The 15869-nt window shown below is 43.9% G+C and overlaps 1 protein-coding gene across 1 annotated transcript in view; it reads right to left on the minus strand.

The window, feature by feature from the left end:
• SLC22A23 (solute carrier family 22 member 23) overlaps window positions 1–15869 on the minus strand; it is a 195890-nt gene that overhangs the window by 5329 nt on the left and 174692 nt on the right. The window contains exons 8-9 of the mRNA XM_040353645.1: window positions 15419–15451; window positions 12991–13114 (exon numbers count right to left, since the gene is read on the minus strand). Coding sequence (XP_040209579.1) covers window positions 12991–13114; window positions 15419–15451 — 157 coding nt within the window. The remainder of the gene's footprint in view (window positions 1–12990; window positions 13115–15418; window positions 15452–15869) is intronic.

The raw sequence follows: 15869 nt of genomic DNA on the forward strand, positions 1-15869 counted from the left end.
ATATCATAGAAGGGGCTGACATGGCCAACAATAGTTTGCACAGGTAAGAACACCATCTGGGCCTCCAGCCAAACTGACGAGTAGTGTAGCTTATGTTATGTTTTATGTTCTCTAAAGGAACAGGGACTATCTGGGCATGCTTCCAACCCAGACAACACAGCAGGATCTTCTGAAAAACAAAGTCTCTTTTTACTAAAAGCCAACAGTTGCCCTGCTGACATTTAAATGTAATATTTTAGCAGTTGTTTTTGAGATTTGTCTAAAGCACTCTCATACACCTGTGTAGCACTACCCCTGTAGGAGCTGCTGTTATTAGGTATCTCCTGTACAGAGGCCATCAGTCACCCAAACAACAGTCCACATGCTCCATAAGATTTATTTGCTTGAAAAAACTTTAAATGGGGGACAGGGGTAAGGGCATGGGATACTCCAAAATGCTTGGCCCTCAACAGTTAGAGGACAAACCTCTCCCTAGGTAAATGTCAATAAAGAAAAGTCTATTCACTCACAGCTGGAGACCATGAGGCAGGTAAAATAATAGTCTAATGCCCTGTACACACGGTCGGGATTCTCAACGGGTCAAGGTTCCTCAGAAATCCCGGCGGGAAAATCGAGAACCTGCTCTCCTGTACACACGAGCGGGTTTTCCAAAAGGAAAACTCAGATGAGAGCTTTTGGCCGGGAATCCCGGCCGTGTGTATGCTCCATCCGAGTTTTTGCGATGGGAAAACTGCCAGAAATGTCCAGTTTTCTCGTACACATGGCCGGGTTTTCTGGTGGGAAAAAAGAGAGCAGGTTCTCTTTTTTTTGTCTTTGGCAGTTTCTCAGTCGGAAAAACTCGCAGTTTTCCCGTTGGGAAACCCGGTCGTGTGTATGGGGCTTGAGGCCTTACAGCTGGGGACCATGGGGCAGGTTTCTTTAACATCTGGCTACTTTGAGCTGATGCACAACAGCTGGTACCCTTTGCAGTTTCCAGAACACTTCACAGTCACAGGGATCAATTTAGGGTCTTTACTCACAAGTCTCCAGGACAGCTGCCACCATCTAGCTTCCCCTGGTCCGGTAAGTGAGATGGCACCTCTATGGAACAGATCCCCTGTGATGAGGTTCAGCATTCGGTTTCTAGCAGATTCCATACAGGCCCTTAGCTCTAACACCACTAAGGCTTCTAGAGAAGCTGTACAGCCCATAGGCTGCCTGAGGGCAGCAGCCACTTTGTACCCTCCTATGAAGAAGGATCCCTGCTCTGCAGTGTCTCAAACTATCTCCATTCCAGCCCCCTACTGGACACACCTCTCCACGGATTGGCTGAAACCAATATTCAGGTTGGTTGTTTTGTATCTTATGTCCTAAGCCACAGAAACGTCTTAAAGAGACAGGGGGAAGTAATCAAACTCTCAGCCTGTGAGACTTTGAACAGGCCAGAACAAACAATTACTGCTCCCTTGATTACAAAAGGAACCATGAACTAAATTTACCTAGCATCCTACACTGGGATGGTGCTACATACCTATTTGGCAGGAGTCACTGTAAAACCTCACTACATTGCTGACAAATGGAAGAAGGGAAAAATACCAGAAACACAGCGCACCAAGTGTTCTGATGGGGGTAAATACAAAACACACAAAAGTCTCAGTACACTAGACTGTGGAAATTCTCCAATAAATCCCTGATGATATCTAATACTGCAATGGGCTACAGCAGTGTTTATCAACTCCAGTCCTCAATGCGCCCCAACAGGTCATGTTTTCAGGATTATCCTCAGATGAAATGGCTGTGGTAATAACTAAGGCAGTGAAACTAATCGAATCACCTGTGCAAAATAATGGAAAACCTGAAAACATGAAGCCAGATTCAGGTAGAGTTACGCCGGCGTATCAGTAGATACGCCGTCGTAACTCTGAATCTGCGCCGTTGTATATTTAAGCGTATTCTCAAATTGAGATACGCCTAAATGTTGCTAAGATACGACCGCCTGCGCCGTCGTATTTTAGCTGACTATTTACGCTGGCCGCTAGGGGCGTGTACGCTGATTTACGCCTAGAATGCGTAAATCAGCGAGATACGCCTATTCACGAACGTACGCTTGCCCGTCGCAGTAAAGATACGCCGTTTACGTAAGGCGTTTTCAGGCGTAAAGATATTCCACCAAAAAGATGGCGCAGCCAATGTTAAGTATGGACGTCGGACCCGCATCGAATAATTTTTTTTTTACGTCGTTTGCGCAAGTCGTCCGTGAATGGGGCTGGCCGTAATTTACATTCACGTCAAAACCAATGAGTCTTTGCTGCGTAATTTGGAGCATGCGCACTGGGTTATGTCCACGGACGACGCATGCGCCGTACGTTCAAAACATCAATTACGTGGGGTCATGCCTTATTAACATAAAACACGCCCACCTCTTCCCAAATTGAATTCGGTGCGCTTACGCCGGCACATTTACGCTTCGCCGCCGTAACTTAGGACGCAAGTGCTTTGTGAATACAGCACTTGCCTCTCTAACTTACGGCGGCGTAGCGTATATGAGATACGCTACGCCTGCCTAACGTTAGGCACGTCTACGTGAATCTGGCTAATGACCTGCTGGGGCGCCTTGAGGACTGGAGTTGAGAAACGCTGGGCTACAGAATACATATGCCAGAGGTTAAAGCCCTGCTCTCCCCGGTGCTTGTTATGTTCAAGGATGCACAGAAAGCAAGTAAATACTTTATCGATACCCTACTCCTGCCTCCAGCAGGGTGTCTCAAAATACAAATATTTTATAACTGTCCCTTTAATTTATACTTCAGTGTTGTGCAGAGAACGGATATTCATAACTATCCAATCCATTTAAGGACGATGAGACAATAAATACAAATTGTCAGAACAGTGTGCTTGACCAATTACATCTTACTTTTTAACCTGAAAACATAGCACATTGAATGTAAATGTTTGTTGTTGGAGCCACTGGACAAATAAATGTGCCCCAGGGTGTTTCTACTACTCCCCAACAGCCTCAGGATGCATCAATATATTGAACATGTTAGACTTTGGATATAATGAGTTAAAAGTAAAAGAGAAGGTTCTATGCTCCATAAAAGCTACAGCTAATTAACGTTTGGGAATTACATGTTCCCTTTGTGGGAATATTTACCAGACAACAGCATTCAATCAGGGGGTTTTGAATGTAGATAATGTGTGATGCAACAAGAGTCAAATTATGTGAAATAGGTCATAATGAAAACTGCTTCTCACCGCAAGTAATACGAATATGAAATATATCAATTTTACAGACTTTATCGCAAAATGAAATGTATTGTTTATCATATATATATATATATATATATATATATCACTTTTTATTAAGATGCGGCCTCCAGGGAAAGTATATGAGACATGCTCCTTTACAACGTAATTAAATGTATACAAGTACTTAAGAGCCGGTTCACACTGGGGCGACTTGCGATCCGACTTCATGTCGCCTCAAGTCGTCCCAAGTCGCGCTGTAGAGAAAAACAATGGAAGTGAATGGGAGCGGTGTTAATACACACGACTCAAGGCGATCAGACTTCAGAAAAGGTTCCTGTACTACTTCAATCCGACTTGTAGGCGATTTGTACCCATTGATTTCAATGGAAGTCGCCTCAGAAGTCGGATCACTGTCTTAACTGAAGCGACTTTCCAGGAAGATAACATACATTTCTCAGGCAAACCTCTCCCTCCCCCTCCCTCTCCTAGAGCTGATTGTTGTTTGATTGGCCACTGGAAAGTCTCCTGTCCTGCAGAAGACTTCAAGTTGTGTTGTAAATCACCCCAGATCGCCCTGTGGTTCATGTTCAAGTCGTGTCGGAGTCGCCTCTGAAAGTCGCGCTGGAAGTCGTGTCGCCCTAGTGTGAACCGACTGGTATATTAAGCACTCAAATGCCATAAATATTTTTCTGTTGATGTTATGGTAAAGCTTCAGATTTTATTAACATTTAAATAACAAACATGTTAAACTTACCTTCTCTGCGCAATAGTATTGCACAGAGCACCTCCGATCCTCCTCTTCTCGGGTCCCCTGCTGGCGCTCTTGGCTCCTCCGCCTCCCACCAAGTGCCACTTGCTATGGAGTGCAGCTCGGCTCGCCCCCCCCCCCCTCACTGGCTGTAATTTGCCAATGGCTCCTGCTGTTGTTTCTGAGCCAATGAAGAAGGAGAGAGCTTCTGCTCTCATCCACATGACTGGATCAAGATTGGGCTCAGATAAATATAAGAGGGGGCTGGGGGGAGAGCTACATGCATTGAGGTGAAAAAACCTTCTGCATTTAAAACCACTTTAAAGTGAGCTTGTGATGTCCCCATACAGGAAGAAAAAAGAAACGGGTTCCCCTAAAAGTGCCCAAATTGCTGTATAGATATGTTTTTTTTTTTTTACTATGGGATATAGTAAAAAAAAAATGGTTAAGATCAGGATTTTTGTTGCCTGTCTGTGTCCCAATAGAGAAATTTCCCTTTCACTTTCTGTCCCCCAACACACAACATTAAATCTATCCAGAGAGAGGAAATTCCCTCAATAGGTGTCACCATTGAAAGATTTCCCCACACCAATTCTGGCAAGAACTCTAAATAAGTGAAATGTCCATCACTTCCTGTACCATTGACAGTAGTCCCCGTCACAAATAGAGAGTATGAATATCCCCAATACATGCGTTTTAATACCTCTTCATCCTATGCAAAAGTAAAAATGATAAGTTTGGGCTTTAAGGACTCTCTCCCCACACCTATGTGACACTAGTGAAGTCTGGCACTTGGCCGATAAGGCACCTAGAGATGCATTAAAGTGGATGTAAACCCACTCTCATCCATTCTAAACTACTGCCATAGTGCTGATCTATAAGGATATAGATGCCTCCTGCATGCATCCTTACCTGTCACATGTCTCCACTCTGTCTGTTATAAGAACTAAAAAACTGCCCACCTCTACACTCCCCTTGTCAACATGCATTTTCTCCTGTGTATTCCTTACACTAAATTCTGCTATGATCACTAATATCCAGTCAAAACCCAGAAAAGTAACCACATGACTTCAGAAAAGGAGTTGGGGTGGGAATTAAAAAATAATGCCTGTCTCCAGGCTAATGCATGAGATATGTAAATAACCTGTCACTCACAGCAAGGGGGCTGAACGGAGTAAGGTTTTTCTCTGTAAGTCCGTTTTATCTCACTGAACAATAAAAGAGGATTGCTCAGAGCTGGATTAACAGGTGAATGGAGTGCCAGAAAGTTTAGTACATAAAGCCGACGGAGCAGTTGAAGATGACCAGGTTCACTTTAAGATTTATTCAAAGGTAAAGGCCCAATAAAGTGTGTAAATCCTTGAGAAGAGCATTCATACTGCGAACACAGAGGGATCTCTGCTAAGGCAACCCTTCTGTGACCAACAGATGGACATCCAAGTCGGTCTATTCACTAATAATGGACATAATGGGCCAGATTCAGGTAGGGAGCGCGTAACTCTGTGCGGGCGTAGCGTATCCTATTTACGCTACGCCTCTGCAACTTTGACAGGCAAGTGCATTATTCACAAAACACTTGCTCCGTAAGTTACGGCGGCGTAGCGTAAATTGTCCGGCGTAAGCCCGCCTAATTCAAATGTGTAAGATGTGGGCGTGTTTTATGTAAAATCATTGTGACCCCACGTAAATTACGCTTTTTACGAACGGCGCATGCGCCGTCCGTGAACGTATCCAAGTGCGCATGCTTCAAATTAACCCGCAAATAGTCAATGCTTTCGACAGTAACGTAAATTACGCATAGCCCTATTCGCGAACGAATTACACAAACAACGTAATCAACGGAAAATTCGACGCTGGCCCGACGTCCATACTTAACATTGGCTACGCCTCATATAGCAGGGGTAACTTTACGCCGGAAAAAGCCTTATGTAAACGGCGTATCTGTACTGCGAGGCCGGGCGTATGTTCGTGAATAGACGTATCTAGCTGATTTACATATTCTAGGCGTAAATCAGCGTACACGCCCCTAGCGGCCAGCGTAAATATGCAGTTAAGATACAATGGCGTAGGAGACTTACGCCGGTCGTATCTTAGCAATATTTAAGCGTATCTAAGCTTCAGCAAGCGACCAGCAGAAAAATGTAGAACAGGTTGGGGTGGGAAAGACTCCATTAAATCAATGGAGTGGGTCCCAGAGAAAAGCCCCCAGCCGACAAACTATTGCTACGCAGAAAGAGGATGATTACATTTTATTAAAACTCCTTTATGATATAAAATATCAAATGCGATAGCCCTTTTATAGTAACACGTTTTTTTTTTCTACGATTCGTTTTTAACTTGTTGCGTCTTGTTTATTACTCACAGTATGCAAAGCAAAAATCATGCGTGCTGACCCAGAAGAAAGCTTTATGGCTCACATTACTCTCTCCAGGGGAAACTTCTAGCAGTAAGTCAGCCTGCTAGACATTTTCTATGTATTCCCAGGCTGACATGGGAAGACAGAACACTGCAGGGAAATCAAAGTCCACATGGAGGACTATAGAACACCAATATATCACCACCTCTTCATAAATCACTCACACCGAGGCTGATTTACTAAAATAGCGGAGAACATTCACTCCATGAATTGGAGCTGGGTTCACTTTGAACAGCCAATCGTGCAGGTAAATAAAATAATTCGCTTTTAATGATTGAATAATTAAAAATGAGTAGAGATTTTCAACTTCATTGGAAATCAGCCCCACTGTGTTGTACAGAACAAAACTTAGCCCTCGTTCACATTGACTACGGCTTTGAAATCGCACAATTTCAAAGGTGCATATCAGTGCGACGTGGAAGACATCTGTGTGGCTTTATGCACAGATGTCTATGCAAGTCGCGCCTGAAATCGCCAAAAGTAGTGCAGGCACTACTTTTTCAAAATCGATGTGGCACCGCAAAGTCAGTGCGATTGCTGGCAAAAGGGTGCGACTTTTTTAATGTGATTTGACCTCTTAGTTATAAGTATACCATCTGGCAGATTGGGGACAGGTAGCCTCTGTTACATTTTTATGGTAATCTTTGTCCCTAATTGAAAGATTATCCTCACTATCTCACTATCCTCACTATCTGCCCTGTAATAGCTGTGCACTCTAACCAAAATGTAAAAAAAGTTTTAGGCCCCATGTACACGGGACGCTGCTAAATGTATGTCCAGAGGCAGTTGGGTGCTTTTTTCAATTGCCCCTGAACTCATTCAATGTTATCCTATGTGACCATGTACACAGTCTCGTTTATTGCCGTTTTTAGGCAGTTGCGTTTAACAGCGTTTCTTTGAAAGCAAAAAATGGGTTCAGACACAGAAGATTTCCACGTTTCAGCGGAAAAGAAGAACGTTTTAAACGTGGGTTACTATCTGTCAAGTTTAATCATTTAGGAGCAGTTGTAAAAGCGTCCCGTGTACATGGAGCCTTAAAAGGTGTTGTAAAGTTATTTTTTTTTTTTAGATAACAAACATATTATACTTACCTCCACTGTGCAGCTCGGTTTGCACAGAGTGTCCCCGAACCCTGTCTTCTGGGGTCCCTCGGCGGCTGTCTCGGCTCCTGCTCGCAAGAACTCAACACCTTCATGCGAGCGCGCATGGTGTTGAGTTCCTGCGGGCGCACTCTAGTGATACAGCCGGCGGCTATTGCCGCTCACTGTATCACTCTGGCCCGCCCCCGGCGCGCCGCGTCATTGGATGTGATTGACAGCAGCGCGAGCCCATGGCTGCGCTGCTTTCAATCCATCCAGTGTAGCCAATCAACAGCCAGGCTCCCAAACGAGGAGGATGACGGGGACTTTCATAGGGTCAGGTAAGTCAAACGGGGGCTCGGGGGGGTGTTATTGTCGGATGTTTTTTCACCTTAATGCATAGGGTGCATTAAAGTGAAAAACATTTACCTTTACAACCCCTTTAAGCTGGTTCAGATTTCTCTTGGTGGCAGCACTAAATACATTGAATATTAAAGAGGAAGTTCAGTAATGTTTTCAACTTTCCATCTATTAAATCTTCTGCTCTTGTTGTTTTAACTTTGGATAGTATTTTTTTTTTTTCTGCAAGTAAATACCTTATGTAGCCCACTTCCTGTTTCTTGTCTGGTCATTAGCCTAGGCCAGGGGTCTCCAAACCTTCTAAACAAAGGGCCAGTCTACTGTCCTTCAGACTTTAGGAGGGCCGGACTAGGGCCATTGGGAGTAGAAAATGTCCAGTGGGAGTAAACAATACCATATCTTTGGTGTCAGTGGGAGGACTAGTGCCCCATTGTTGGTGCCAATAGAAGAAATTGTACCCTTTTGATAGTGTCAGTTGGATGAATAGTGCCCCATTGATGGTTTTAGCAACAAGAATGATTCCCCATTGTTGGTGTCAATGGATGGAATAGTGCCCCAAGGGCCGGATAAAGGCAAGCAAAGGGCCACATCTGGCCCCAGGGCCGCAGTTTGGAGACCCCTGGCCTAGGCTTATGACATCATGCACAGCTCTCTCTCTCTCACTCTCGTGAGAGTTTGCCAGAAAGGGAGGTGGGATGAGTCATAAGAGGGCCAATGAGCTTCAGCTGCTCACAGTTAAAATGGTTACAGCCAGACTCAGAGGAGGGAGATTTCTGCAGCATATTTGACAAGTACAGAATCACAGTATATATAAATAATATGCAAAGTGGTTGAGGGAAGCTTCAGAATGGCAAAGATGTTTCTATTACAAATTATGTGAGCAGACTGCAGTTCCTATTTAATCTTTAGTGAATAATGGTCGCAGATGTTGCCTAGGCATGCAGGGCACGTCTTGCACAATTATTTTTCATATGAAAGGTTTTATTTTAGTCATTCGTTTACAGAACATTTTCTGTGGTTTTGGAACAACAAGTTCTCCTGGTTTATTGTGTATACACAGCCCGCTGTCTTTCTGGTAAAACTATGACTCAGGAGAATGGTGCACTTGCACATACTTTAACAACCTGTAATGCCATAAGCCTTTCCTCACTTTTACTGTGTCAGAATACAGATAGAAGATCTTAATAACTACCACACTAAATTCTGAAAGCAGAATTTTTTTTTCTTAAAGCCAAAGCGCTAGAGTTATGTTGATCAGAGAAAAGCAATAGAAAATAGTAGATTGGAAGAAAACTGCAAACTGCAATCTTTGGTCAAAATTGTTTAAACACTGCAATTTAGTTTAAAAAGAACCTGCGGCCAGGCTATGAACATTTAAGTATCCTAGCAAGCATTTATTGTGTTTAAAATAAATCTTCACTGACCTCTCTAGCTTCAGGTACTGTGGGGAAATTCATCCTCAGAGTTCACAGCAGAAGCACTGAAGTTGTCCAAGCTCCTCTCTCAGCAGCTCAGCTCACCCTGTTCCCCCTCCAGCTGTACGTCAGCCTTCCAGCCATCTTATCTTTAATGTAAACACAGGGCAGGTGCTCTGGCAGGGTGAGCTGAGCTGGCTTGGACAAGGACTTAATTGCTTCTACTGCAAAATTTGCGAATCAATTGCTCCACAATGGCTCCAGCTGTAGAAGTCTGCGAGAGCTTGTTTTAAAACCAAGTGTAGTCAGTCACAAATGAAAAAACAAAAATCAGCACAAGGGGCATTACTTACAGACATGGGCGTCCGCTGAACTTTTTTCAGGGGAGGGGGGGGGCATCATTTTAAGGTCATCCATGCTCGGTCCCAGGCGAGGAAAGCAGGAAGCAAGGCGGCGGCGCGGCGAATCCAATTAGAGCCGCTCTCTCTCTCTCTTCTAGCTCCAGCTGACAGAGAGGGGGAGGGGGGCGATCTGGGGAGATATACAGTACAGCCAGCCCGCAGCTCTCCTCTCCCTGTCACAGCGCTGCTGCTCCATTTACCAGAGAACTCGGCAGCGGTGCTGTGACAGGGAGAGGAGAGCCGTGGGCTGTCTGTACTGTAAATCTCCCCCGATCGCCCCCCTTCCCCTCTCTGTCAGCTGGAGCTAGAAGAGAGAGAGCGGCTCTAATTGGATTCGCCGCACCGCCACCTTGCTTCCTGCCCGCTGTTTTTCTCCCCGAGGATCATGGCACTGGTTTCTAGGGGGGGCAAGCGCCCTCCCTTGCCCTATGGAGCGGACGCCCATGCTTACAGACTGTGTGCCTTGTGCTGCTGGTTTCTGGATTAGCTGAAATCCTTCTACTCTGATCCCCTTACCCCCTTTTCTGCAATCTTCCAGTGCAGCAGGGATTAAAAAAAAAGCCAATAGATTTATGACAGCCAACTATGCCCACCTCCTCCATTCATAGAGGCTGTACTATAGCTTCCGTGAATGAAACAGGACCTATGAATGGAGGAGGTGGGCCTTTGTATTCATTTGCTCATCCCCCATTCATAGAGCACTTTTAGTCATAGAAGCTATAGTAAAGCAAGTATAAATAGAGAACGGCAGTGGAAAGGGTGGGCATAGTTGGCACTCTTGAGGATCGCCTATTACATGGCCATCAGCTCTTGGGGGGGTACACATCAGAAGGGAAGAATTCTATTGACCGTACGTATTGTTCCTTGTAGTGATTTATGTTTTTTGCATTTCTGAATAAACTTTAGCTGGCAATACAAGGTTCAAGCCAGTGGGCTGAGTATAAAAAAATGGAATTTCGAATCGAACCTACGATAATGTGATCATTAGTATACTGCTTTCAAGCGCCCATCACAACAGTTCATCAAAAATTATCTGAAGGGACATTCGCCAAAAAATTTGCCACGATACTAGATCGTACGATTTTTGTTTAATCAGTACAGTTTCCTTTTGAATAGAATCGGAAGAGCAGGACTACGCATGCTGGGAAATGAAAGAATACATTAGAATACAATACAACACAATACATCACTTACAAAAGTTGTAAATTTTCTTAAGTTGAGCAACCTCATTTAGGATAAGAGACTAGCATGCAAAAAAACAAAAAAAGGAGGATCATTCGTCCGATATCCTCATTGTGTGTACTAGGACTTCAGTCCCACTTGGCTAGTGAAGCCCATTATAGTGATGGGATGATAATGAAGCTTATGAGGCTGGGACAGATACTCAAACTAGGTCAATATTGTGCTGATCACATTGCCTGGGCACCTAGGGCATTAAAAAAGGATAATGAACCTGATGACATGCAAGCATATGGAGATGCCTGCTGTCAGCATAGATTAGGCAATTATATTACACCTAATGTTTGCTTTATGTAGTAAGCTTAGTTGACATTACACAACATGCCTATGAAGATTATGAAAAAAATAAGCCTGTAATTTTATCAGCAGTCACTTGCACTTTTCTATTTTTCTTAAATTGATTTTTTAATTAAGATTCAGGAATACTGAAAACTGCAAAGAGGTATGTTTTTCAGTTTTGCCTGAATGTATATTTCACAAGTCATGGACTTTTGGGGGCGATGTTTGCCTTAACCACTTCCATACAGGGCACTTATACACCCTCCCGCCCAGACCAATTTTTAGCTTTCAGCACTGTTGCACTTTGAATGACAATTGCGCGGTCATGCTACACTGTACCCAAACAGAATTTGTATAATTTTGTTCCCACAAATAGAGCTTTCTTTTGGTGGTATTTGATCACCTCTGGGATTTTTTTTTTCTGCAAAAAAAAAAACAGACAGAAAATTTAAAAAAAAAAATGTTTTTTTTTGTTTCTGCTATAAAACATTGTAAATAAGTATGTTTTCTCTTTTACTGATGGGCACTGATGGTACTGCACTGATAAGGCGGCACTGATGTCGTGGCATTGATGGACACTGATGATGAGCACTATTATGCGGCACGGATAGGTGGCAGGGATGGGCACGGATAGGCTGCATGGATGGGCACGGATAGGTGGCATGGATGGGCACGGATAGGCAGCATGGATGGGCACTGATAGGCGGCATGGATGGGCACTGATAGGCGGCACGGATAGGCATAGATGGGAACTGATAGGTGGCACTATTGTACTAATGTATGTGTTGTACTAATGGATGCCAATCCGTGCCAAACAATATTGCCTGCCAATCAGTGATGCCCATTATGGGCACTGATTGGCATCCATTGTGGGCACTGATTGGCATCCTTTTTTTGTGATTGTCATCCCTGGTGGTCTAGGGTGGCATACCTGTGGTGGGCATCCCTGGTGGTCTAGTGGCATTCCTGGTGGTCCAGTGTGGGCATCCTCGGGGGGCTGTGCTGATAATCGATCAGCGCAAACCCCCCCCTGTCAGAGGAGCAGCCGATCAGCTCTCCTCTACTCGCGTCTAACAGACGCGAGTGAGGAAAAGCCGATTACCGGCTTTTTCTGTTTACATCATGATCAGCCGTGATTGGACACGGCTGATCACGTGGTAAAGAGTCTCCGTCGGACACTCTGTACCTAGATCTGTGTTACGGGGTGTCAGACTGGGGCGCGCAGTGGCTCAATATCCTGAGGACGTCATATGACGTCCAGTCAGGATATTCAAACCACTTTGCCGACGTCAATCTGCAATGGGCAGGCAGCAAGTGGTTAAAATGCCCTATTGGGGTCAAGTTCCTGAAGATTAAACCATGTCAATGTACTATACCTTGTACATCTTAAGGGGGGGGGGGGCGAGGGGAGGGAACTGATCAGAGGTGGTTTTGTTTAATGCAGAAAGTGAGAAAATGCAATCTATCACATATCAAGACCCCATCGCAATGAGATTTCCTGCCCTGAAAATAATTACCCACATCTTATGTTAGGACAGCTTGTGGCATCACCATCCTGTGGTCCACATAACCTCTTCCTCTTCCTTCCTCTCAACAAGCATTGACCAAATAATTTGGAAGGAAAAGGGTCTCCACAAAAGACCTTCTACAGTGCAAGAAGGTTTACAATGGATTTGCAACATTTGAAAGAAAATAAATAAATCGGGGAAACCAGAATGAAATAAAGCAGAACATGTCACAGTTTATTCTCCTAAAGAAAATTAGATCCTTAAATTACCAAGCACAATTTGCTCTGAAATAAATGTGTGTACCATAAAATCCATACCTGATTACTGTGGGGGTGATTTCCGCGCAGAAAAAGACGCTTAAACTTCCAACAGCATGAGACGAAAACATGCCAATGATTGAGAATACGATAGAGAATTTATTTTTCACAGTTTCACTCATACCTAAACAAATACAAGAGTGTTATACCATACCATTATAATAATTGAAACCTCAATTAGAAGTTTGACTTTATATCATGTTATTTTTACACAAAAAGATTCCAACGTCTGTATATGTGTCTCATCTAGCACAATCACCACATTAATCAATTACTGGTTTATGAGAGATCACTGACTGGCAAAAGAGTTTAGAAGTGAGGATTCGGCATGGCTGCTGCAGGTAACAAGGATTAGTTTGGTGTTCGGATATCATTTAGTGGTGAGGTCAGATTTGTACAATGCTCACATTGAGAAGCGATTTACAAATACCTCAATGGTGATCCCAGCGTAAGAAAAAAAAAAAAAAAAAAACGATTCATGCCTCGTATACACGATCCGTTTTCCTGGGCGGGAAAAAGTCCACCGGGAAAACCGAAAACCTGCTCGGCAGCTTTTCTCCCCTACACACGGCCGGTTTTCCTGGTAGGAAAACTGCCATGAGAGCTTTGGCTGGGAATCCTGGCCCTATGTATGCCCCACCGCAGTGTTTCCCATAGGAAAACTGCCGGGAAAAGACAGCCGGGAATCCCGGCAGGAAAAAAGAAAACGTGTTCTCATTTCCTGTTGGGAAAACTGCCATGGAGCATACACACGGCCAGTTTTCAAAGCCAAAAGCTGTCATGGCAGTTTTCCCAATGGGAAAACTGGTCGTGTATATGAGGCATCAGTCTCAGGGAGTGTAAGGCCTAGGTTAAACAGAAGACAACGGTCTGATGGACCGTTTTCATCGGTCAAAACCGATCGTGTGTGGGCCCCATAGGTTATTTAACCATCAGTTAAAAAAAAGCCAACTTGCTATAAATTTAACCGATGGATTCCTAACCGATAGGTCAAAACTGATCGTTAGTAGGCACAACCATCGGTTTAAAATCCACGCATGCTCACAATCAAGTTGACGCATGCTTGGAAGCATTGAACTTCGTTTTTTTCAGCACGTCGTTGTGTTTTACGTCACCGCGTTCTGACACGATCGTTTTTTTAACCGATGGTGTGTAGGCGCGACGGACCATCAGTCAGCTTCATCGGTTAACCGATGACAACGGTCCATCAGACCGTTCTCATCGGATGGACTGATCGTGTGTACAGGGCATCAGAGGACACAGGGCCACACCATGAGATTTGAGGAGAAACGGTTTAACATTAAACAATCTGTTCAAAATACACCCAGTAAAGTAGGCTTTCACAGTAAAAAAAGTTGTTGGCAAATTTAAAGGAGCTTGTACAATCAACCTGAATGAAGTAAATAACATCCTCAAGACCTTTTAGAATTCTACTCATCTGGGCGTGTCAGATTGCTGGTGCTCCACTGTACATTGTGGTTCCTCCTGCCGACCCTTGCAAGATACAGTAGAGACGTATGGGCCGGAATGAGAAAGCACTGAGCACAACAGTAGACAATAAAAATCGGCGCCGGATTCTTCCAGTGTTGATTTCCCTGCATTAAAGTTGTTTTTGTCTGTATGGAACTCCGACGGAGAAAAAAACACACGCATACTCAGAATCAAGTCGACGCAGGCTCGGAAGCATTGAACTTCATTGTTCTTGGATCGTCGTAGTGTTATACGTCACCGCGTTTTGGTCGGTCAGAATTAGGTGTGACAGTGTGTATGCAAGACAGCTTGAATGAAATTCCATCAGAAAAATCCATCGGAGTTTATCCCGGCGTAAATTCTGATTGTGTGTACGGGGCATAAGCTGTTGATCAGGGGTCCTCAAACTATGGCCCTCTAGTTGTTCAGGAACTACAATTCCCATCATGCCTAGTCATGTCTGTGAATGTCAGAGTTTCACAATGTCTCATGGGAGGTGTAGTTCTGCTACAGCTGGAGGGCCGTAGTTTGAGGATCCCTGGTGTTGACCTTCTAAGTCACAGGTGTCAAACACAAGGCCCCCGGGCCATTTCATGTGGCCCTCACACCTCTCCTGCAGCTCCAGCTCTCCTCTAGTCCTACTCCAGACCCTTACTTTCTGCTTTCAAGTAATGCATCCAGCTTCTTCCCAGCAGCAGCATAAGGAAAAGGGGGTGCACTGTGTGATATAAGGGAGAGTTGGGGACTCAACTTCTGATGGTGGGGTGGCTCTTGATATCTAATGTAAGGGGAAGGGATGCGCTGGACATCTAATCTTACGGATACAACCGGCCCTTTGAGGGCAATCATAATGCTGATGTGGCCCACGATGAAATCAAGTTTGACACCCCTGTTCTAAGTATTACATTATCAGAAATATTCTGTTTAGCAAGGAGGAATTTCAAAATGAATGTCATACCTGTATCAGGACGTTGCGTATATTTTCCAATCACTTATCACCAAAGAAAGCATTGCAAGAGAAAAAAAAAAAAGGAAAAAAAAATCAGTGAATCTAATCAAATTGTGCAATCACCCTAAAACAACTTAACACTTTGCATAGAAATTTAATTACATTCAGATTAAATATCTTTGACTGAAGTGACTCCCTTAATGAATCCTGAACCCAAAGATAGAATGTAATTAGAATGGAAATGCACATGCAGAAATGGAGAGGATTCTGTACACTGACATGAGTCATGTTTAACAAGGTAATGTGCAGGTTTATCTGCAAGAAAATAGTAGGCTTTTTATTATTAAAGAGACCATCACTACTAGAAGGATTCATTCTCCACCATGTGTGAGAAACTCACATCTGGGAACATTTGGCTTCTGATGCAAAAATATTTTGAATGCACCTTGTTTGAGCACGA

The sequence above is a fragment of the Rana temporaria genome, chromosome 5 (genome assembly GCF_905171775.1).
Source record: "Rana temporaria chromosome 5, aRanTem1.1, whole genome shotgun sequence".
NCBI classification, from domain to species: Eukaryota; Metazoa; Chordata; class Amphibia; order Anura; family Ranidae; genus Rana; species Rana temporaria.